General features: G+C 41.3%; 1 protein-coding gene across 3 annotated transcripts in view; it reads right to left on the bottom strand.

Annotated features, from left to right (window-relative positions):
- The window catches only part of LOC140731726 (ras-related protein Rab-34-like), a 67878-nt gene that overhangs the window by 36678 nt on the left and 4980 nt on the right, over positions 1 to 26220 (bottom strand). For 2 of the 3 annotated variants that reach the window (XM_073053449.1, XM_073053448.1), the window contains exons 3-5: positions 20900 to 20970; positions 16169 to 16236; positions 9935 to 10026 (exon numbers count right to left, since the gene is read on the bottom strand). In XM_073053449.1, the coding sequence (XP_072909550.1) occupies positions 9935 to 10026; positions 16169 to 16222 (146 nt within the window). In that variant the 5' untranslated portion in view covers positions 16223 to 16236; positions 20900 to 20970. Of the gene's footprint in view, positions 1 to 9934; positions 10027 to 16168; positions 16237 to 20741; positions 21180 to 26220 lie in introns of those variants that run through there. The other variant, XM_073053450.1, reaches the window with a different exon arrangement.

The raw sequence follows: 26220 nt of genomic DNA, 5'->3' as shown, positions 1-26220 counted from the left end.
ACAAAACCCTGAGGCAGTGAAGTTATAAAAGATTCTCCTCACAGTCCCGCCCCTCTTCTGTCTGTGCAGCGCCGGGACCTCCAACGTTGCTACATTCCTCTTCAGTTAGCTCACTTCGACAGACATATATGGAAGGTGCAGCCCACCCCAAACTGAAACCAATGAAGACACCAGGTTTCACGGAAACAACTGTCAATTCAGATATTAGCCAAAACATTTTTTTCCAAAATCCACTTCAGTAACTTCTGAATGAATATTATTTTTCAATCCAAAGACAGATTTCAATCAGAGGTTGTTGAGCAGCCAGACTTCAGCTGGAGGGTGTAAAGGGTACGGCTGGATCTCAGTCAGACAATATGAAATACAGCCAGGTTTCAGCTATATGGTGTCGATTACATTCCGACTGCAGTCAGGTGAAGTAGACTTCAGCTAGAGTTCAGTCAGAGAACGTGGAGTAATAGTCAGCTTTTATTTGGAGGGTGTAGAGTACAGCCAGACTTCAGTCAGAAGATACAGGGGTGTAGAGTTCAGTCTGAGTGCAGCATACAGACAGATTTCAGAGTACAGTCAGATTCAGATAACAAAGGCTGTCAGGATGCAAACACACTGATTAGAGAACACATGCCTTCAGAATTGAAACACTAGTGCTCCAAAGGAGGTGACGATACAGGAAGGAGTTTGAAAATCTGGCTGTGTGGTAACACCAACCCGCTAATTGCCCGCTTGGCACTTACCCTGCAAATGGCCCAAGTACTACACCTGTCCATACACCTGCCTCATCTCTATTCAGGGCCCCAGGCACTCCTTCAGGGGAGGTAACACTTGACATGCGAATCTGCCGGCATTGTCCATTATGTCTGGTGCTCCTCTACATTGGTGAGACCCAATAATATCCCTCTTGGCACTTATCCCTGCAAGCGGCTGAGGTGTTACACCTGCCCATACACCTCCTCCCTCACCTCCACTGGTGTGGCCTCCTTTACATCGGTGAGACCCGTCATAAATTGGGGGACTGCTTCGTTGAACACCTCCACACCATCCACCATCCTGGAGGCCAAACATTTTAATTCTGATTCCCATTTCCATTCTGACATATCTATCCATGGGCTTCTCTTGTGTCAAGATGAGGCCACCCTCAAGGTGCAGGAGCAAAACCTTATGTTCCATCTGGGTAGTCTCCAACCTGATGGCATGAATATCAATTTCTCCTTTTGGCAAACAATTTTCACCCCACCCTTCCTTTATTCCCCATTCTGACCTTTTACCTCTTCTCACCTACCTATTACTTCCCCCTGGGTCCCTTCCTCCTTTTCTTTCCCCTATAGTCCACTCTCCTCTCTTATCAGATTCCTTCTTCTCCAGCTTTTGACCTATCCCACCCACCTGGCTTCACCTATCACCTTCTACCTAGCCTCCTTCCCCTAACACCCCATCTTTTTAATCTGGCATACCCCTCCTTCCTTCTCGGTCCTGAGAAGGGTCTCGGCCCAAAACATTGACAATCTATTCATTTCCATTGATGCTGCCTGACCTACTGAGCTCCTCCAGCATTTAGTGCATGAACTTCTAACTCAATATCAGCAAGACCAATGAGCAGATTATTGAATTTAGGAGAAGGAAACCAGAGATCCATGAGCCAATTGTCATTGGAGGATCAGAGGTGGAGAGTGTCTTTAAGTTCCTCAGTGTTATTATTTCAGAGGACCTGTACTGTACACAAGTGCAATTATTCAGAAAGCACAGCAGCAACTCTACTTCCTTAGGAGTTTGCAAGATTTGGCATGGCATCTAAAACTTTGACAAACTTCTGTAGATAAGTAGTGGAGAGTATATTGTCAGGCTGCATCACAACCTGGTATGGAAACACCTATGCCCCTGAACTGAAAATCCTGTAAAATGAACTGGATATGGCCCAGCCCATCACTCGTAAAGCCCTCCCCACCTTTCAGCATATCTACACAAAGCATAATCACTGGAAAGCAGCATCTATCATCAGGGACCCCCACCATCCAGGCAATGCTCTCTTCAAATTGCTGCTATTAGGAAGAAGGTTATAGGAGCCTCAAGACTCATACCACCAGGTTCAGGAAAGGTTATCACCCCTGAACAATAAGGCTCTTGAACCAAATGGGATAATTTCACTCAACTTCACTTGCCCCATCGCTGATACTAAGAGTTCTAGGCTGCATGTTTGGAATTGTTTAAGACACTATTAGGAAACCATGAAAACATTCAATTTTACAACTGTTCGGCTACATAGCTTTCACCCTCAGAAACACCTGAACTACTTAACAGTGCATTCTCTGATGGGGGCAGTTCTCAATTACTGGAAAAACAAACCAGATCAGATTTTTTTCCCCCACAAAGGACAAGAGCTGGTTCAACGGACAACTTCCTTCTTTGCAGCATTTGACCATCCACACAGTTGCTACAACCAGAAGACATTACTTTTTCTTACTGTAAAGTTAAAATAAAAGCATAAAATTATTGTTCCCTCTAAGCTGTGCAGGTTTGTGGCCGTGCAGTAACTGAAATGCTCCCGCGCACATAGCTTTTGTTGTGCAAGAGGAATTAGACGCAGCTTGAAAAAGTCTCCGAAACATGAAAAGATTTTCTTTGTTGTACTGTATTTCATTACACTCATCAAATAATAAATAAAATCAAAAGTATGTGATTTTTCAATTTTCATTCTAAATATTCATAGCATGCATATTACAAAAAAACATTTAAAGTGCTGTGCAGTTTTCAGGCTGTGCAAAAATTCCCTGCTTAGAGCAATGGCTGGTCCATGCAGCTGTAAAAAAAAATAGGGGGAACATTGGGTGAAATGTTCCCCAGGGTTGGGTTGCATCAGTTGAAAGAGAAGCAGTTAACATTTCCGATCAGAAACCTCATTTCCAACCCCTCCCCACAAACCTTTCACCTTTGACCTGAAATATTAATTCTTTTTTTTCTTTCCACAAATGCTGCCCAACTAGCTGAGTATTTCCACTATTTCAGTTTCCAATTCAGATTTCCAGCCCCCTGCTTTTACTGATTTTATTTGGCTAATGTTGAAGTACTCGACATTAAGGATATGATTGAGGTGCACTTGATTATATATACGTACTGCTGGAGTTAATGGAATCCTCCCTGCAGCATAGGGCTGCCATGACAAATTGCTTGTATGTCTCCTTTTCATATTGCTATCAGAGAATGATAGTTTCTCAAAATTCCCAGAACATAGATCTCACTTAGCTAGCAACAACCCAAAGGTGCTCAGTGCCCTTTGCCCAACATGCCAGTTCTCCCTAGTATTAGATTATAGGAATTCTGAAGGCTCATGCAGGGAACTGCCAACAGAACATAGAGTACATCACAGTACAGGCCCTTCAGCCTACAATATTGTGTTGAACTTCTAACCTACTCCAAGGTTAATTTAATCTTCCCTCATACATAGACCTCTATTTTTCTTTCATCCATGTGTCTATCTAAGAGCTGTTTAAATTTTCCTAATGTATCTGTTTCTGTCTGTGTACAAAACATCTCTGGCATCCTCCCTACAGCTTCCTCTAATGATATTAGACCAGGGGTTCTCAACCTGGGGCCATGGACCCTTTGCTTAATGGTATTGGTCCATGGGATAAAAAAGGTTGGGAACCCCTGCATTAAAAGTATCCCTTCTCATATTACTCATTGCCAATCTGGGAAAAAGGCACTGGCGGTCAACTCTGTCTATCCCTCTTATCTACCTCTGTCAAGTTGCTTTCCATTCTCCTTCACTCCAAAGGGAAAATTTCAACCTTTTCACATAAGGCAAGCTCTCTAGTCCATGCTGCATCCTAGTAAATCTCCTCTGTGCTCTCTCTAAAGCATCCACATTCTTCCTATAACAAGGTGACCAGAACTGAACACAATATACCAAGTTCTTAATAAAAGCTGCAACATTACCTCACAACTCCTGCATGCAATCCCTTGACTACTGGAGGCCAACACACCATCCACCTTCTTAACCACTCCGCTCAAAGTTTCCATGCAAGTTGATCATCTACGGATCCCAAGATCCATCTGTTCCTCCACAGTGCTAAGAGTTCTGCTATTAACCTTGTACTCTACTTTCAAGTTTGCCCTTCCAATGTTAATCACATCACACTTTTCCAGATTGAATTCCACCTGCCACTTCTCAGCCAGCTCTGTATCCTGTAGCTGTCCCATTATAGCCTACGACAACCTTCTACACTATCTGCAACACCACCAACCTTTGTGTCGTCTGCAAACTCTTTCACCTTCTCATCCAAGTCATTTATAAAAATACCTAAAAGAGCACAGGTCCCAAAACAGACCCCTGTGAAGCAACACTGGTCACCGACTTTGTGAAGGAAAACACCTCAAAAGAGAGAAATTCAAGTAAACACTAACACCATGCCACAGGGTCAGGGAGTCATCATCATACAATATCAAAAATCCATCAATGCACAATGCAATTTTCCAATACATGCTGCCTCCGAGTCACATAAGGGTCATGTTCTTGAGGTACAAGAGAGACTGCAGATGCCAGAAATCCTGAGAAACACACACAAAATGCTGGAGGAACTCCGCAAATCAGGCAGCATCTCCGGAAGGAAATAAGTAGTCAATGTTTTGTGTGTTTTATATACAGTTCTTAGGAATGGGATAAGTCAGAAACATTCATTTTCTATAGCTACCTGTGCCATATCACTTTACATAACACTATCTATAATTTTTTAATTTAATTGAATAATTACTCTAAATGCTACCTATAAATAACCTCATTGAATATATACCTAATCCAGTCATTAATGAACACAATGTAACATTATTATTGTTACTAGCTTGAGAAAAGCTTTAAAAATGCATTGAAGAATTTGCATAGTCAGATTTTCCAAGCCATTTGTGACATGGGGAATGCCTTCTAAGCTTTTGCAATTCAAATGCTCATCTAGATACATGCACCACCTCTGTCAGGATGGGCATTTAGACAGAATCTGAAATAGAATTGAACCGCCATCTGCTGAAGCTATTCCTCTTCTGGTTCCCTTTAAACCTCCTACACTTTGTTTTAAACCTATGCCCACTAGCTTCAGGCACCTCTGCTATGGGGATCATTTCTTACTGTTTACCCTATTTATGACCCTAATAAGTTCGTAGCAAGGCCCCGTCCATCTTCTCTGCTCCTCCAGAAAGAAAAACTAGCCCACCTAGTCTCTCTTTATACCCAAACTGCGCCATCCCAGGCAATGTCCTGGTGAATCTCCTCTGCACCCTTTCCAGTGTAATCACAGCCTTCCCATCGTGTGGAAACCAGAACATCACACAGTACTCCAGCTGTGGCCTAACCAATGCTTCATATAGTTTTATCTTAACCTCTATGCCTCAGCTCCTTGTACTGTACACCAGATCCTGATTTTCTGCCACTCGTTTGTGACCAGACCTTATTAGTTCTCCCACAATATATCTATTCACACTCATCATGATTAAATTCCATCTAAAATTGCTCTGCCTATTTTACCAACTCTTTCTGTTGACTATCTGCAAACTTCCTAATCATACCTCCCATATTCACAGTCAAGTCATGAATATTTATCACCATCAAGGTCAGAGCATCAATCCCTTTTGGACATCCAAGACCAGAAGCTTCCAATTACCGTACTAAAATAACACTCCACCATCAACCATTTCCTCCTATTACCAGGCCAATTTTGGTTCAAATTTACCAACTAGGCCTGGATCATATGAACTCTAATCTTTCAGGGCAGCCTTCTCAAAGGTTTTACTGAATTCCAGGCTGCCTACATCAATTGTACTGCCCTTGTTACATCAATATCCTTTGTTATCTCTTCAAAAAAAATTAAATTCGTCAGATAGGATTTTTCCTAAACATTTTTCCTAATTAATTCCCACCTTTCTAAGTGCAGACTAACCCTGTCCCTCATTTTTTAAATCCATATACTCTATCTGTCTGGCTTGTGTGACTTGAAGGACATTTCCTTGTAGTAATCTTGGAGCCCTAGAAATACTAATAAACAGTTGTTCTTCGTAGTGAGTGTTAAATGTTTGGCCATCATCCAGCTCTTGTTAGTTCAATTCCAATGTGTTAAGTTCATTTCGGCAAAAAAAAAATCTGGTTTCAAACGAGACTCTGGCCATGAAGCTATGTATTTATTTAAACAAAACACTCAATCCACTAACATCTGCCTACTTGTGACTCCAATCACACACAAGTGTTGCAGCCCTTTGAAATGGTTTAGCAAGCTCTTCAAACAACTAGGATCGGAAATGAATGTCAGTTAGCCAATGAAGCCTATACAGACTTTGGAATAAATTTTGTCTGATCTTTCTCAACCAAAAAAAGCCAAATTGAGAATTTTATGTTCGTCAAACGTAGATTTCACTTGGTCCCTGATTTGACTGACATGAAATAAGAAGTGTTTAATGTAATCGCATCAGATTTGGTCTGGATAAGCCAATAATTAAATGTGTCACAGTGGCACATAATGGCTTGGTGCAAGTTTCGTTAAACAGTGCATAAATAAATGCTTGACTTTTGAATCAGTCTATATTATTTAATGAGAAAAAACATTGATGCGAAAGGGCTGGACTATGAAAACAATGAAGTTTCTGTATTCAATTCAGAGCCAGTAACTGAGAACATGTGAAAAATAAGCTGTACTGCTGAAACCATGAATTATTAATGAAAAAGTAGGAATCCTTAGTGTTCAGTCTACTTTCAAAACCAATTTCCTTCATTAATAATTACCGAGATTTTATGGATGCAGTAATGCGGTTTCATAGTGTAATGTCACTAGCATTACATTATGAAACTGACTGGAACTTTAGGACTGTTATATGAGTATAACTTTTCAGAAAACTCGCAATTCTGCCAGCTGTCAGTCTCTTGTCTACAAAGTGCGCTATTCGCATCTTTTGTCCCTGCTCACTTGTGGGAAATGAGTCAACTGACAAATAGTTACATATAAACAAACCTTGCTGTAAAATCCCTAAAAAAAACACTGCATTTTGTTTAACAACATATTAGTGAATCTTTATTGACAGCATGCTAAGCTATAATTACTGCTTAGCAAACTTTCTGGCCTAAGAGGAAAAAAAAGTTTGATAGATGTGGTTTCATCAGATAAATGTTACTGAATAAAAATGCTTAAAAAGATAATTATGTTCCAGTTTTGATCATAATCTAATCTAACACATCCTTTATATTAAGCTCTTTAAAATATTAGATAACAGTTGCACACTTAAGTGCTGGAGCAGGTCAGGCAGCATCTATGGAAATGAACATTTCTGGCTGAGACCCTTCTTCAGGACTGGAAAGGAAGGGGGGGGGGGGAAGATGCCAGAATAAAAATGGTGGGGGAAAGGGAAGGAGGATAGCTAGAAGGTGACAGGTGAATCCAGGTGGGTAGAAAAGGTAAAGGGCTGGAGAGGAAGGAATTTGATTGGACAGGAGAGTGGACCATAGGAGAAAGCAAACCTACGGAAGAAACCCATGGAGGAGGTGATAGGCAGGTGAGAGAGGCAAGAGGCCAGAGTGAGGAATAGAAGAGGGGAGGGGAAAATGTTTTACTGGAAGGAGAAATTGATATTCATACCATCAGATTAGAGGCTACCGAGACAGAATATAAGGTGTTGCTCCTCCACCCTCAGGGTGGCCTCATCTCAGCACAAGGAAGCCATGGACCGACATGCCAGAACAGGAATGGGAATCGGAATTAAAATGTTCGGCCAGTGGGCAGCCTGCTTTCGGCAGATGGAGTGAAGGAACTTGGCGAAGCAGTCCCCCAATTTACCACAGGTCTCACCAATGTAGAGGTGGCCGCTTTGGGAGCACTGGACACAATAGGTGACCCTAGCAGATTCGCAAGTGAAGTGTTGCCTCACCTGGAAGGACTGCTTGAGGCCTTGAATGGAGGTGAATGGGCAGATATAGTTAAAAGTTGTTTTTTTTTCCTTTATTGATTTGTAGTCCATAAAAATTTGGTTAAATGATGTTCCTGATGCTAGCTTCTTCTCCTCTGCCATCAGATTTCTGAATGGACTTTGAACCCATGAACACTACCTACCATTATTTTCTCTTTTTGCACTGCTTATTTAATTTAACTTATATATACACACACACACACATCTTACTATAAGTTAGTCTTTTATTACGTATTGCAATATACTGCAGCATAACAAATTTCATGACATATGCCAGTGATATTAACCCTGATTCTGATTCTGCACTGCAGCCATGAAAAAATAAAACACATTTCATGGCATATATTAGTGATGATAAACCTCATTCTGATATGCATCTTTATTGTGGACTGAGAGTGGGAAGGGGGTAGAGAGAGAGGAAAGAGGTGGTTGCACCAGAGAGACATACTGTAAAGATCAGTAAACTAATTGTTTGGAACCAAATGGCCTTTCCTGGTGTCTTAGGGATGGGTATGTCTGTATCCACACCACCGTCCCTACCCCGGTCCTGGCAATCCTTCTCTGCCACCTCTTCTACAGCCCTCCCATTGTTCTCCACTCTCACCATCCTTATATTCTTTGCTCCTACCAGATTTACAAATTCACTCTCCACTCTACATTGGCAAATACAGTACTGTGGAAATTCCTAGGCACACACACACACGCCTAAGACTTTTACACAGTAGTGTAGATGGTTGTGGAGGCCAAGGTCAAGACATTAGGTACCTTTAAAGTAGAGGTTGATAGGTTTTTGATTTGTTAGGGCATCAAAGGATATGAGGAGAAGGCAGATGAATGGGATTAAGACAGGAAAGTATCAGCCCATTCATCAGAACGGTTCCCTCCTTCCCTAATACCCCTGCCGATATTCCACAAATTCAAATCCTTTTCTCACACACCATGTTTTGAGCCATGCATTTAAATCTTTAATCTTATTGACCTTGTGCCAATTTGTACCTGGCTCAGGGAGCAATCCAAAGATTATTACCTTTTTGTTTCTGCTTTTTAATTTAGTCCTAAGCTCCTCAAATTCCCTCAGCAGAACCTCTTTCCTTGTTCTACCTATGGACATTGGTACCCAACTGGATCTTTACCCTCCCACTCAAAATTTCTCTGCAGGTCAGATAAGATGTCCTGAATGCAGGTACTAGGTAAATTAAATATGCAGGAACACAAGCAGCTACAAAAAGTGGTGTACTCAGCCCAATACATCATGGACGCATTCCTCTCCACCAATTGTAGCACTTTCTGAAGTGCTGCCACAAGAAGACAAAATCTATAATCAAAGATGTGCACGATGCCATCTTCTCACAGCTACCATCAGGTAGGAAGTGCAGAAGCCTGACATCCCACACCACCAGGTACAGTTATTTCCTTTCAACCATTTGGTTCTTGAGCCAACCTTAACAACCCGAAACACTATCTCAATATAGCAACTGCTTTGCACCACAATGGTCCTTATATTTATCCTAATAGTGTTCTTGCTTGTAAAAGTTGTGTATAAATTATGTTTATCCTGTGAATGCTGCTTGTATGATGCAATGTTCCTGTGCTGCTGTTGCAAATAAATTTTTCACTGCACCTCTGGATATATTTACTTGTGTGTATGACAACAAGCATGACATTGATTTTAGTAAGAACACCTAGACTAGATTGCTTGCTTTGGTCCTTTACATTTAAAAAATGGTCAAAATCTGGAAGTAATTAAACTTTAAATTACTTCATCTAAAGTTTGTGAGATCAACTGGGCATACCACCTCAAGAGCAACTTCCTTGATCTCACCACATACACATTTTTATTCAGACAATGCAGTCTGCTAAGTGGCCAAAATATTCACAAAAGGATCTTACCAAACATTGGATTTGTTCTCACCAAATTCAGAGATATAATTACATTTACTTTGAAGTTTATAGGCCACATCCATTCATGAGAGGTGCTTGAAAGTTTTTAGAAAGGACCTACCCAACTGTTCCAGTCCGGTCATCGTGGCAAGCACGCTTCACTTTGGGATTGAATATGTCTTTTGTGTGGAGGGCTGCTTCTTTTGTGAAACACTGAAATAGCAAAGTGACAAATCACAGTAAAGTTGTGTTCTTATTTACATTTGAAGGTTGTCTTCAAATAAACTGGACTGAATGAGTTGAGTTGTGGGGAGCAACAGATCAATATCCTCAGACTAAAAATGCAACAAAAGCAATCAGTGGTTTTCTGTTCTTGTTCACTATCTAGTATCAACTATAGGTCATTACCAGAACAGGATTAGGCTGGGTTCTGATTCCCTCCTCAGTTGAATGAAGAGCTGACGTGCACCACCTGCATTCCTACAAAAAGTGCGGCCACATGAATAAGCACCTTAAAGGTTAACTGAGACTCTCGCTTCAGGAAAGAAGTGATAAAATTGGAGCAGTATGCAAATTAGAAAATAACTGGCTGTGCAGATTGAGAGAGAACATTTGTGTTATCACCATTCATAATTTATTTTCTGTTACTTTCTGGATTTTAACAACTCCCGGCGCGCGCGCGTGCGCACACACGCACACACACACACACACACACACACAGAAAGTGGTGGAGGGGAGGGGGTTCTGAAATATCTTTGCAACCTTAAAACACATGCAATGAGCTTTGATACAAGTTGCAATAAAAAGGTGAGTGGCGGAAAGTGTTGTCCTGTCTAGACATGGTGACATCGTCTGAAGACCTGTTCTTAATGCTGCCCTCAGCAATCCTTCATCATCATCAATTTCAACCTTTCTAATTCATTCTACATAAACAGAGATATAAAAAAAATCTGACTAGAGTTCAAAATTAGTGCAACCAATTCATGAATGTGTCAAATGGTTATTACCACAGTCTATGCATAATGCTGATGTCTTATGCTAACATATTATTTCCATAAGATTGCTACATGAAAGGAGTGTGCTGGAGGCACCATGTCTGTGAAAAATTGTTGGGTTTCAGCAGGCCCTACATTTCATTGTTCTGGCTCAGTCATAGTTCAGTGTCTTCTGCTGACAGACACATTTTGATAATTGTTCACCAATTGTTGCATATAATTTGGTCAATCAAATCAAGTAGCACTATTGTGGCAACCTCCATTCTATGAGGATCTTCTAGCTCCAATCTGTGGTCTACTGACTCCTGGTCTAGGTTTCAATATTCCTACTCCACTTAATACCTGCTCAACAATCCCAGTTTTTAAATGAAGTAACACACACAAAATGCTGGTGGAATGCATCAGGCCAGGCAGCTTCTATAGGAAGAAGTACAGCCGACGTTTCGGGCCGAGACCCTTCGTCAGGACTAACAGGGAAAAGAGATGGTAAGAGATTTGAAAGTGGGAGGGGGAGGGGGAGATCCGAAATGATAGGAGAAGACAGGAGGGGGAGGGGTGAAGCTAAGAGCTGGGAAGTTGATCAGCAAAAGGGATACAAGGCTAGAGAAGGGGGAGTATCATAGGATGGAAGGCCTTGGAAGAAAGGGGAGGGGAGCACCAAGGCGTTATTGTGAGAGGGAAAGAGAGAGAAAAAAAATATTTTGCGTGTGTGTGTGTAAAAAAATATAAATAAACCGGGATGGGGTAAGAAGGGGAGGAAGGGCATTAACCGAAGTTAGAGAAATCAATGTTCATGCCATCAGGTTGGAGGCTACCCAGTCGGAATATAAGGTGTCGTTCCTCCAACCTGAGTGTGGCTTCATCTTGACAGTAGAGGCCATGGATTGACATATCGGAATGGGAATGGGACGTGGAATTAAAATGTGTGGCCTCTGGGAGATCCTGCTTCCTCTGGCGGATAGAACATAGGTGTTCAGCGAAACAGTCTCTCAGTCTGCGTCGGGTCTCACCAATATATAAAAGGCCACACCGGGAACACCGGACGCAGTATATCACACCAGGCGACTCACAGGTGAAGTGTTGCCTCACCTGGAAGGACTGTCTGGGGCCCTGAATGGTGGTGAGGGAGGAAGTGTAAATGTAAGGAAGAGAATTAAATGAAGTAGCTAGCTGTATCAGTAAAACATCTCAACAAGCTTTAAAAATGCAATTCAAACTGCTATTAAGGGTTTATGATAAACAAGGGTCTCCTTGAAACTCATGGTTAACAATTATATAGATCGTGTAATTTCTACTTTGCACAATCATAGCTTATTCTGTATATAACTGTGGGAAGTGGTAATAGTAGCTATAATACCAAATTCTGCTAAAGCTTTGTTGTTATGAAAGAAAAGCATGGTGATAAGGCTCAGCAGGTCAGGCAGCATCTATGGAAAGATAAACAAAGTCAAATATGCTACCTAATCTGCTAAATATTACTAAATCTTCCACTTTTATTTCAGATGTCCAACAAGAACAGCTTGTTAATTTTCAAAAGGCAACACGAGGAAATCTGCAGATGCTGGAAACTCAAGCAACACATGCAAAATGCTGGTGGAACGCAGCAGGCCAGGCAGCATCTATAGGGAGAAGCACTGTCGACGTTTCAGGCCAAGACCCTTCGTCAGGACGTTTCGGGCCGAGACCCTTTGTCAGGACTATCTTTCCTTTCAGTTAGTCCTGACGAAGGATCTCGGCCCGAAACATCGACAGTGCTTCTCCCTATAAATGCTGCCTGGCCTGCTGCGTTCCACCAGCATTTTGTGTGTGTTGCTTGTTAATTTTCATTTATTGTTGCATTCACTGCAAATTTACATTCAAGAAAACCAACAAGTTGTCTACGACCAAGAAAAATTACTCTGTTTCTCCTTCCATGGATGCTGCCCAACTTGGCGAATGCTAGTAATATTTTCTGCTTTTATTTCAGATTTCCAGCGTGTTTGTTACCTTTCATTTTTAAAGCTTTGATGCTTTAGGCAGACCACACAAAAGTAAATAGCCTTGGCTGTAATATCACAGCTAAATTTATGTAGAAGGAGCCTTCTGGCAAGTGAGAAAGGTTTCAATTTGAGTGACAAGTCTCAACAACAACCTCAATGCCAAAAAAGTCTCTTTGATCAAGCATTGCAAATCTTTCTAAATGTGAATGAAAGCCAAAGCTATTCTACAAATGCAATGTATTGTGACTGAAGTAAAATTGCTCTTAGCAATCATTAAATTCAGTTCATGCTCAGACATATAGAACTTCTCAATGGGTGCAGTTAACATTTTGCCACCCACTAAGCTAAATCTTCAGGCTTTTTAATTTTCTTGATCAATTTTAATAAAGGCATAAGCAAGAGCGTTGAAATTATTGCAAACAACTCAAGTTACATGAATGCATGGCATAGTTATCTAAGATTCCTTTCCCAGCTGTTTTGGTAACTAATCATGTACTAAGTGGAACCATGAGTAGGCCTTTGAACTTTTCAGTGTCACTCTGCCATTCCTAAAATCTCAGTACCATCTTCCTGTTCCCTTGAGTCCCTTAGTACCCATAAGTCTCTTAGAAGTAGAGAGAAGTAGGTAATTCAAGGGTTTATATTCATATTGATGGGTTAGTTTTTAAATTCTTGTACAAATTTAATTGCTGCAAAGTCACTTGCAAAAGTTTATAAACTTTAGTGGGCTAAGGCAGCCGAGTGTTCTTTCCAAACTTTGAGACTTTTGACTCGTTCTTTGGTCTTTGTGAGTCTTCTTTCACGTTCAGTTAATTCTTCCATTTTACAATTTAGCTTCTTTCCCTCTTTTCCGCTCCTGAAAGTGAAAGTGCAGAATCCTGCTGGAGGTGCACCTTCACAGCAACATTCTCCCCCTCCCCACCCATGTACATCTGAGGCTATAAACAGTATTTCTATCAATCATATAATATATTTTATACATACACACACATGCATTTTATGTGCAATTCTGTACATATTTGGACTATACGTCTCGGTGTACGTGCTGTACAGTACAGATAAATAAAGCTAGTTTTTCCTAGAGTACATTTAACAAACAAATCTGCTTCCCTGAAATGGAGTACATATTAGCAATGTATTGATGTTACATTTAGCAGGCATATGGATGTTTACATATAATGTTTGCTTTGATTCAATAATTCAATCGATTCAATGTAGGAAGCCTCAATGGTTTACCTGGGAATACATTTACAGGCACAAAAATCAATCGCTTGACACCAACTGGACAAAATGATCATCTCAAATCCTAATATCAAATGAAATAACAAAAAAAAACTAAATTCTTCCCTAGCACTGGGATTTGTTAGGTGGAGCATTTTGTAACGTAAAGTATTCCTTATATAAACACATATTTCAATTCCACAGAGTGTACTGAAGTTGGAAGCAGATAATGCCAGTTCACTTATTTTAATAAGCAGCTTTTGCCACTTGTAATCCATAGGTTATAAATCAGTGGTGTTCAACTTAGTTTGAGAGGTGGGTCATGTTGACAATCTGAACCACTCCCATTGTCACATATAGGAAACCATTTTATCTTAACCATGACAGCAATGGTTTAACTCATCCTTGAAGACATGCATTCCAAGGCTCTCACTGGCCGCTTACCATATCTCTGGAGTTCCTTTCCATATCAGTGTCCATCAGTACTGTACACCGAGCTGGATATGGACATGGATCTCAACTAAACCTAAACAGATTAGAGTGGACTTGCTGTTGTCCCTGCATCTCTAGTCTAAGGTGCCAGTATCAAATAGACTATTGATCAGCCCAGAACATCAGGTGGACCCTGAGCTCTGGAGCATGACTTATACAGGGCAGTGATAACCTGGACTCCATATTCACAGAGCAGTCAGAGGAGTTACACCAAAGGCCTAAAGCTTCAGCGTACACAGAGTGCTTCCTGGTGCCCAGACACTTCCCTGATGACATCACAGACTACATATTTCGTCAAGACTGCCCTGGAGACCATTGGCATTGGGGTGAGTCAGTGTTGAAAAGGCAGAACTAGGACAATAGAATATTTGGGCTGGACAGACTGATTCCCTGGACCAGATGTGCTGCATCACAGCTGTATATCTGCTGATAATTTGGCATTCACTGTACCAGCCTGCATCTTATTATCTACCTGCAGTCCACTTACTCTGTAACTGTAACACTTTATATTCTGCACTTTTGTAGATTTACCCTGAACTACCTCAATGCATTTTTGTAACAAATTGATCTATATGGACGGTACACAAGAAAGGTTTTTCACTGTACCTTAATACACAACAATAAACCAATTTAACACTTTTTTTTGGGAGAAAGCAACTCTACAGACATACCTACTTCAACTAATTTGAGAATTACCTGCATTATCATTAGATATAATCTGATAGGCACATACAGTCACAATATTTATATAGAAACTTTTTGACTGTTACTTATCAATTCACAACATCATTAGGACAACAATTTACTCAGTTAGCCACCTTCCACTGCTCGTAGGCATCCACTACAACTTAGTAAGCTTAATTTGTCCTCTGTTGTGTGCGCTAAACATGTGATATAGTATTGAAAATGCCTGGATCATGTTCTTAAAACTTCAAGCGAGTTAATGCACTATACATATTGTGCAAAATCAGAGGACAAATATGTATCACCACCAGTTCCCAGTGCTTAGCTAGACGTCAGTAAATTAACCAAAGGAATAACCTTGGGGAGCTCCTGCTGCTAATGCGTGAATCAAGAACCTAAGAAGCAAGGCAGCATAGTGCCACGGCTAGTATGTGCCCCTTCATGTTGCCAGTGACCTGCGTTCAGTTTTGACCTCCAGTGCTGACTTGCACATTCTCCCTGTGACCATGTGGGTCACTCTGGGTGCTTTGATTTCCTCTCACATTCCCAAAGATGGGTAGGTTGGTACATTAACCGCTCACCCTGAATTTCCTCAAGCAAGGTGGCTGTGGAATCTGGGGGACATCACGGGAATGTGGAAGGAACAAGTTACAGGGGAAAATTATTGAGCACAGACTCAACTGGCTGAAAGAAATCCTTTTGTATTGTGAGGGAATATGGAAAGCAGCTCCCACCATGGCGGATGTGAATCTGATTTGCACTTTGTGTCCTGTAAAAAGTTAAATTTCTGGAACTTTATGATTAGTTGGAACTTAGACAATCAGAAAGCTAATGGCATTACTAATGTCACCAATTCCAACAACCCTGCAATCATACCAAAGTGAACACTTTATTGTTCAGCCATTTGCTGTGTTGTGTCTTGTACATCTTAAACTTAGAAAAGTGTGAATAATGGTCCAAATGGTAGATAAAAAACTACTTTACCGAGGGTAGCTCTGGTATAATTCGGTCTCTTCTGACTGGTGGAAGGACACTCATTGTTGGTATTTCCTCTGAGAAGAAAAAGTAATTTATTAAGAAGTGAGTTCTTTGAATGATGAAAAGTAATTTAATTCACAAAGCTGCTCTGCGAAATCTATGCTACATTAGTCATCTTTCATTCTTTATTCTCTAACTAAGCTCCCATCACATAAAATATAAAATAGACTATTACCATGTTCTGAATGAATGAAGTAATTAACCAATGTCTAAGAATAGGGCACTAATATGTTCTATGGCAGCTGAGTGATTAGAATACCAGATCAACATCTTTGGAGTTGTGGGTTCAAACCCCACTGTAGCAAATTATGAAGTTTAATTTGGGAAAGAAAAACAAATCTTGGGAAAAGAATAGTGTGGAACAATTTGAAGTGAAAATAGTAAGAAAACTGCAGATGCTGGAAAGGTGCTGGAATTGACCAGCAGGTCAAACAGAATCTACGGTAAGAAAAACCTGGTTAATGTTACACATCATACAACCTTCACCAGAAAGGTTCTGATGATCTGAACTATTGACACAAATGCTGCTTGGCCTATGGAATATTTGCAGCACTTTGTTTTTATAGCTTTGTAGTAAACTAGTTGGAGAGGTAAAAAAATGTTCCTCTCCATACCTTGTTGTGCATCGGGCAGCAACCTTGCCATTTCTTTAGCATAGTTGGGGAGGTAAGTCACAAGATGTATTGTAATAGGAAACAATATCACCAGGGTGATTCAAGGGAAGGGGTGGGGGTGTCAGATGATGAGGCTAGACTTCATAGCTTAGGTTAAGGAAATCAAGAAGTAAATCTATTCAAGATGTTTTAAAACAGTATAACCTTAAAATTAGCTATTGACCATTAAGTGTATTAAATGAGTGTAAGCAGAAAGTATTTTTCAGAAAGATTAGCATGTTCCTTAAAACATTCAGAGGGGAAAAAGTAACAACAACTAGGGATCAAATATTACAGAGCATCCGAGTTCAGAGATCAGCAAAGATCTCACTGAATGACAGAACGGTTTTAGGAGTGATTGGCCTGCGTCTGTTTCTCTGTGTCTTTGTCAACATTTTGGTGTTTTTTTACTTAATGGGTAAGGCCAGAATCTAATGAGACAAGACCTTGGCCTTTATCACCAGCCAACAATTTTAATTTCTTTCACTTTAAATCAATAATTATTAGATGGTTTCTTCTTGATTTCCAATCCATTGCTGGTGTCATGGAATCCCAAAGGCCACATACAGAGGGTGGGTCGATACAATATTCATTTCTTCATATCTCATATCGCTAATCGTAATAAATCTTCATTCTTTGACAATTATTTACCAATGACATAATGCTGAAAACCAAATTTTACAATTAATTCAGAGTTGGTCTCTAATTTCTTCTGATATAATTAAGTGGAATCGCTTTGAGAAGCAACGGCACCAAGATGGCGTGCCTGGCAATGAAAATGTGGAAGCTCTCCCCCCTTTCTGAGACTGTAGCTGCATTAGGCACACTTGCAATACTCTTAGGCACCACTGGCAATTAGAACAACAGATCTGGTTCACTAATTAGTTACAAAAAGATATTCATGTCATTAGAGAATGCATTTCTGAGCTCCAAATAATACATCTGGTTCCCTTAAGTAAATCAAGAAAGGGAATGTTGGGTTCTCATCCAGTTATGGCCAAGTGCGACTTCAGACAGATTGGTGCCGTTACCCCCAACTGTACTCTGAAATGGTCCAGCAAGTGGCAATTCAGGGTGTATCATAAGTGCCAGAATTTTCATTAACATCACTGTCTCTGAACAAATAAGGCGGCTGACACAGCAGTGCAATATTGAGGGAATGCTGCTCTATTAGTGGTGCAGTTTAAGATGGGATGTCAAACCGGACACACATCGACTCTTCCTGAAGCAATTCCATGGTGATACTCTGAAGAGGGGAAGAGGACCTAGCCCCACTGCCCTGACCAATATTAATCTTGAATTTAATATTATTTAAACATATGATTTGGCCATTATCATGCCAGTGTTCATGAGGACTTGAACATGTAAATTAGCTGTTGTGCTTCCTCCATTACCATGGGTGTCTTGGTAGTGTAGCGGTTAGCATGATACAATTATAGATCACGGCATTCAGAGATCAGAGTTCAATTTCAACATCGTTCTATCAGGAGACTCTGAATTTCCTCCACGTGGAAAGCATGAGTTTTCTCCGAGCTCCCCGGTTTCCTCCCACAGTCCACAGACGTACCCGGTAGGTTAACTGGCCATTGTAAGTTATCCCATGATTAGGTTAGGTTTAATCGGGGTTGTGAGGTTGCTGGGAGTGGCTGGAGGGTTGTAAGGGCCTACTCTGTGCTGTGTCATTAAGAAAAATAAAAATTACAACACAACTTGAACTTCTGTTGTAGTTCAGATCGTAAAACATTTGGGATGTCCTGAAAGTGACATGAAAGGTGTAACCTGTCTTTGCTTTCAGGAAGTCCTACAATCAAGAGGACTAGAATATAAAAACATGGATGCACTGTGATGTTGAGACTTTATAAAGCACTGGTGAGGCCTCACTTGGAGTATTATGAGCAGTTTTGTGCCCCTATCTTAGAAAGGATGTGCTGAAACAGGAGAGGGTTCAAAGGAGGTTTGCAAAAATGATTCCAGGATTGAATGGCTTGTCATATGAAGAGCATCTGATCGCTCTGGGCCTCTATTCACTAGAATTCAAAAGAATGAATAGAAACCTATCAAATGGTGAAAGGCCTTGATAGAGTGGATGTGGAGCTTCCTATGGTGGGAGAGTCTAAGACCAGATGACACAGCCTCAGAATAGAGGGGCGTCCTTTTACATAGAAACATAGAAGCCCTACAGCACAATACAGGCCCTTTGGCCCACAAGGTTGTGCTGAACAAGTCCCTACCATAGAAATTACTAGTTTTACCCATAGCCCTATATTTTTCTAAGTTCCATGTACCTATCCAAAAGTCTCTTAAAAGACTATCGTATCTGCCTCCACCACCATTGCCAGCAGCCCATTCCATGCACTCACCACTCTCTGAGTAGAACAGTCACCCCTGACATCTCCTCTGTACCTACTCCCCAGCACCTTAAACCTGTGTTCGCTTGTGGCAACCAATTTAGCCCTGGGAAAAAGCCTCTGACTACCCACATGTCTATAACCCTATCCATAGACAACCACGTTCGGTGTCTATAACGTTGGAATGGAGAAGAGGAGGAATTTCTTTAGCCACTGTGTAAGGGTCTAGTCCTCTTACCCTTGCAACAGAGAGGATGCAACAAAGAATCTCCAAATTGGTGTTTGATCAATGAGGAAAAACTATGCAGAAAAGGTGTGCATCTCTCAGTGAGGGGTGACTTCATTTAAGAGCTTGACAGGAAGGATACAGGAATGAGGTTGTCCTGGCTGAGGAATCTAGAAGCAGGGACCATAGGCTTTAAACAAGGAGCTAGCTGTTCAGTGCTAGATACAAAGAAACTTCATCCAGATTGTGTGAATCTTTGTAATCTTCAACCCATGTAATCTCATGGGTATCACTGAGTGTATTCAGAGACTGACGGAGTTTTCAATATTAACTGAATCTGGGTACAAGGCATCAGTGCACGGAGGTAAAAAAATTTTATTGAACGATGGAGAAGGCACAAGGGGTTGAACGGCTTAGTCTCTTCATGTTTTTCACGTCGTTAACATCAAAGACCATACCCTTCTTAATACACATAACGTGTTGTCCAAAGTAACTCTCCACGTCAGGAAAATTCCAGTCGCTATAGCCATTAAAATGAATACAAAACAGGGCAGAGTTGCCGAGTGCAAAGAATCGCCCGTGCAGGGGCACATCTGCAATCCTTCCCCCCTTGTACTATCACGTGTGCCCGCATCCCAGTCAGATCGCAATTTACTGACAGCAAAATGCAGCTCGATATAAACAGCTCTCCCTAAATCCGCCTTTAGCCTGGGCTCTGGACCACTGAAGTCTCTAAACGCGGCTATCCAGCTCTTGTTGGCATAATCCTACCCAGCATTTTCCGCAAGGAAAATCTCTCTCATTTGAAAATAAGAGAGGGACGCAGGGTTAACGGATGGGATTCTGGAGATGTGAACTCACTGACTGTATTTCCCTCAACTTCCTCCTCGTTCTGTTTTCTGTCGCACAGAAAGGAGGCCTTTCCCTCCACCTTTTGTCCTTGCCTGCTCTAAACTTCTCAATCTCAAACCGTCATCCCCCCGCTTCTCTCCGGAAACTACAAAACAAGACTTCCTCGCAGCTGGAAAAGAGCCAAGATAAATGTTACAATGAACGATTATTGCTAAATTTGTATTAATGGGTCCGTTGTGTTTGCAAATCGAAATTCAAGGAATAATTCGCTGTACGCATTTTTAGAATTACATCACCTTGGCACAGAGTATTAAAGTTTGAAGCTAAAGCGAAATCGTTACTTCTCTAACTTTTGAATCCACAAGTTCCGATTCAATTATACAGAGTAATCGCCTCTCTATATAAGGCACTGAACATTGAAACAAATAAAACCACTCTACCTGAAAGGTTGGTTGTGTACGAAAATAAAATCACAGTTACAGTGCGATTGTTGTTCTAAAGTAGTTCAGATTCGTTCGCGTTGCCTCCTAAGTAGTGGGAGGTATAACACCCGATCGCAGCGCTGACGGAGAGTTCGGATTAAAGTTTTTTTGTTCACCTTGTTAACTTCTGTGAAAGTGCTACACGACCCCCGAGGCGTTTCGTTCAGTTTCCGAGCGGACCGGCGACCTGGAGCAAGATAGAATTAAAATCAGCGATCTCCGCCTTACTTTCACCGCCCAAGAGGAGCAGAGATCATCCCAACGTGGCCGGATTTTCTTGTGGAGAAAATTCCCCAATCCCCGCAAGGCGCCCAGCTACAGTCGGCAGCTGTTTTCCATTCCCCGTTCCAGGGCACCCTGCTGATTCATCCCAGGAATTTCAGCTGCTGCTGAATATTTTAGCTACAGGAAAAGAGTTTGAAGCGCAGGTATAGGGAGGTGTTTTATTACTCTATTTTTAATCCTCTTAAGAGAATTGTTCATTCAAAGATATTTTAAGAATGTGAGAACGATTTCCCTAGTATTCGGCTGTAACAACAACTTGTATTTGCACAGTGCCTTTAATTTATCAAGTTGCTCGTAAGTGTAATCAAAAACAAAATGTCACGCCCCGCCACAAAAGGGGATTTAAGGATCGATATCTAAGAACTTGGCTTTATGTAATATGGGGCTTGGTAAAGGAAAATCAGGTTTGACTTCCCTTTCTAACCTGTTTATGATCTCGATAACTACCGCACTAGTGCTCTTTTGCACGATTTATTGTAACTTATCATAATTTGTTATGCTGTGACTAAACATCAAAATTCACGACGTATGCCAGTGACAATAAACCTGATTCTGTTTATAACTAACTTAGTTATTGATGATATATCCAGAAAACCAGGTGAAGAGGAGCCAGTAAATGTGATAGACTTGGATGTTCAGATAAAATCCTGCATCCAGGGGTAAATTAAGTTAAAGCATCGCCTTGGAATGTGTGTTATGATACTAATTTGATTCGTCAGTTTGTTAACAGCTGAAAAACAAACAGGGAGGTTTAATCCTATTCTGAAGATGGGTCTTGGCCAGAAACGTTGACTGTCTATTGCTTTCCATAGATCCTACCTGACCTGCTGAGTTTCTCCAACATTTTGTATGTGTTACTTAGGGAAAATATGGAGGTTCTCTGCAAGCTAATGGTGCAGTGCAGGGATCTGTGTTTGCGCACCTCAACAATTGAAATTTATATGGACAATATGGCTAAAGGGTTCAAATTAACATTTCAAATTGATGATGAATATGTGGTCATGAGGAGGATGTGAAGGTGCCTCAAGAGAATGAGGAAAGGACCCAAAATGTTGACAATTCCTTTCCTCCTACAAATGCTGTTCAGCCTGCTAAGTTCACACAGACTGTTCGCTGCTCCAGACTCTTGTATCTCCAAGAGCAGAGATATTTTACTACAATTAAATAGTATTCAGAAGAATGAGGGGGAATCTCATTAAAATCTATGAGACACTGAATGGCCTGCATCGAGTGGGTGTGGACAGGGTGTTTCCATTGGTTGTAGAGTGCAGGATCCAAGGGCTTAGCCTTAGAATAAAGGAGCATCCCTTTAAAACTGAGATGAGGAGGAATTTAAAAGGCAAACACGAGGAAATCTGCAGATGCTGTAAATTCAAGCAGCACACACAAAATGCTGGTGGAATGCAGCAGGCCAGGCAGCATCTATAGGGAGAAGCGCTGTCGATGTTTCGGGCCGAGACCCTTCGTCCTGCTTGAGGAGGAATTTCTTCAGACAGTGGTGAATCTGTGGGATTTGTTGCCACAAAGGGTGTATTTAAGGTAGATTTATAGGTTATAAGGTTTAGAGGGAGAAAGCAGAAGAATGGAATTGAAAAAAAATCAGCTTTGATTGAATGATGGAGCAGATTCGATGGGCCAAATCTCAGTGAGACAACATCTGGAGCATTTTAGAAAAGTTTGGTCTCTTTTCTTAAGGAACGATATTCTTTCTATACAGAGAGTGTGCCAAACATTCACCAGGCTGATCCCAGATCGATCACTTAAGTAGATAAGTGTAAACCAAGTCTGTATTTTCTAAGGTTTAGTAGAATGAGAGGTAACAGATGACCAACAGAGTGGATATCTCTCTGGAGCTAGGAGTGACATACTAGGGCCAAGCAGAATCAATGGAGAATCCTGACTGCATTAAGGGCCTGATGCGTTAGGTGCAGGGAAAATATTTCCACAGATTGTGGCGCCTAGGACAGAGGTGCTGATGAAGAACCAGAAATAGGCTGATTGGGACTGAGACAAGGAGACAATTTTTTTATTCACGGGATGGTGAAACTTTGGAATTCTTTATCCTGGAGGGCTGTGGAGGTGCAGTCATTGCTTCCATTTGAAATAGAGGTTGATGGATTTCCAGAATTTACACAAATTAAAGAAAGTAAATTTAAGGCAGGAAAATGGCATCAAGGTAGATCAACCATAATATTTTGGATGATGCATCAGCCTTAAAGAAAGACAAGTGGAGGGGCAGGTGGTGTTAAGGAATCAGGGAGTCTGCATAAGGGTTTAGACAGATTAGGAGAATGAGTAAAGATGTGGCTGATGGAATACAGTGTAGAGGAGTGTATGGTCATGTGGTTATTTTATAAATAAGGAATTAATTTTTAAAAATCAGAGATGCAAAGCGGCCTGGGAGTCCTAGTGCTGGATTCCCAAAAGGTTAACTTGCAGTCAGTAGGAAGGAAGGCAAATGTAATGTAAGCTTTCATTTCAACAAAGCTGGAACCTAAAAACAAGGATATAATACTGAGGCTTGATAAGGCATTAGTCAGTCCATATATGGACTCTTGTGAGAGTTTAGGGCCCCTTATCAAAGAAAAAATATGCTGGCATTAGAGAGGATCCGGAGGAGATTTATGAGAATGATCCCAGGAATGGAAGGTTTAGCAGATGAAGTTCGTTTGAATGTTTTGGGCCTACCTGTACTCTGGAATTTAAAAGAAAGGGGAGAATCTCATTGAAACCTATCAAATATTGAAAGGCCTAGATAGAATAAATGTGGAGAGATGTTTCCTATAGTGGGAGAGTTTAGGATTATGGGGCACAGCCTCAGAATAGAAGGACACCCCTTTGGAACAGAGTGTATTGATGTGCATAGTGCAGTGCTCTTCAGCCTCCTCAGGAAATAGAAGCATTGGTGAGCTGTCTTGATTGTGTAGAAAGTGTTCTGAGACCATGAGAGGTTGTGTGAGATGTGCACTCCCAGGAGTTTGAAACTGCTTGCAGTTTCCACTGCTGTGCTGCCGATATAAATTCTGAAGATTTAAAGAAGACGTTGATAGGTTCTTGATTAGTAGAGGCATCAAAGGTCACAGGGAGAAGGCAGAACAATGGAGGTGAGAGGGAAAATAATTCGGCTATAATCAAATGGCAGAGCAAACTCAATGGACCGAATGTTCTAATTCTGCTCCTGTGCCTAAAGGGCCCATTATCCTAATTGGTTTCCTCTTATGTTCTTCTGATATCTAATTAGCTACTCCTACTGTATTTTCAGTCCAAATGGTGCTGACCAATAGCTCTCAGCTCTGAAGTGAACCATCACTATTTGAGAGATTTCCATGCATGTCCAGTGAAAGGCAGAATGTACAAGCTGGAGATGTCCATGCACTTGGCTGCCCACTCCATTGCTGATCCACCCTTTACATAAATTGAATTGACTTTATTACTTACATCCCTCAAATACATGAAAAGTAACAATATTTACGTTATGTCTCCATTCAAATGTGCAATGTGCAATTATAGTAATTTATAATAAATGTTACATACAACAGGATAGTCAATATAACATAGAAATACAGTAGTATCAGCATGAATTAAGCAGTCTGATGGCCTGGAGGAAGAAGCTGTCATGGAGCCTGTTGGTCCTGGCTTTTATGCCGTGGTACCGTCTCCCGGATGGTATCAGTTAGAACAGTTTGTGGTTGGGGTTACTCGGGTCCCCAATGATCCTTCGGGCCGCTTTTACACACCTGTCTCTGTAAATGTCCAGAATAGTGGGAAGTTCACATCTACAGATGCGCTGGGCCGTCTGCACCACTCTCCGCAAAGTCCTGCGATTGAGGGGAGTACAGTTCCCATACCAGGCAGTGATGCAGCCAGTCAGGATGCTCTCAAACACAAAGTACATTGCAGATGCTGTGGTCAAATCAACACGTACAAACAAGCTGGATGAACTCAGCAGGTTGGGCAGCATCCGTTGATTGCTCATTTCAACGGATGCTGCCCGACCTGCTGAGTTCATCCAGCTTCTTTGTACGCGTTGAGGATGCTCTCAAATGTGCCCCTATAGAAAGTTCTTAAGAATTTGGGGGGCCATACCAAACTTCTTCAAATGTCTGAAGTGAAAGAGGTGCTGTTATGCCTTTTGCACCACACAGCTGGTATGTACAGACCACGTGAGATGCTCGGTGATGTTTATGCCACGAACTTAAAGTTATTCACCCTCTCAACCCCAGATCCATTTATGTCTATCTATAGGGGTTAGCCTGTCTCTGTTCCTCCTGTAGACCACAACCAGCTCCTTTGTTTTTACGACGTTGAAGGAGAGGTTGTTTTCTTGACACCACTGTGTCAGGGTGATGACTTCCTCTCTGAAGGCTGCCTCATTATTATTTGAGATTAAGGCCAATCAGTGTAGTGTCATTAGCAAATTTAATTAGCAGATTGGAGCTGTGGGTGGCGACAGTCATGGGTATACAGGGAGTAAAGGAAGGGGCTTAGCCCTGAGGGGTACTTGTGTTGAGGGTCAGAGGTGAGGGAGCCCACTCTTACCACCTGCTGGCGATCTGACAGGAAGTCTAGGATCCGGCTACACAAGGCAGAGTGAAAGCCGAGGTCTCTGAGCTTCTTGTCGAGCCTGGCGGGAACTATGGTGTTGAATGCTGAACTGCAGTCCAGGAACAGCATTCTCACATAAGCATCCCTCTTCTCTAGATGTATAAGGAAGATGTGCAAAGTTGCGGCTATTGCGTCATCTGTCGATCGGTTGTGTCAGTAGGTCAATTATAGGGGGTCCAGTGTGGGTGCCAGCATGCTGCAGATGTAGTATTTGACCAGTCTTTCAAAACATTTGCCTATTATTGAGGTGAGTGTGACAGGATGCCAGTCGTTCAGACATGTTACCTTGGTCTTTTTAGGTACAGGGACTATGGTGGATGTTTTGAACCCTTAGCTTTCCTTCTGGGAGAACTAGCATACAGTCAATGACCCAAACATTTGAATAGGTTCACTGACTCTGAAGAAATGTTAGTACAAGTATGTGTTTTATATATTTTACTTCTCTGTTTAAAATGTTTTAAAATTGCTTTAACCACCACCATCTGAATGAAGACATTTCCTCTTCTTTCTCTGATAATAGGCCTGCCTTTTTTTTGAGACTTCAACC

This window comes from Hemitrygon akajei, chromosome 8 (assembly GCF_048418815.1).
Source record: "Hemitrygon akajei chromosome 8, sHemAka1.3, whole genome shotgun sequence".
In the NCBI taxonomy this organism is placed as follows: Eukaryota; Metazoa; Chordata; class Chondrichthyes; order Myliobatiformes; family Dasyatidae; genus Hemitrygon; species Hemitrygon akajei.
This window is presented reverse-complemented; position numbering and strand designations above follow the sequence as displayed.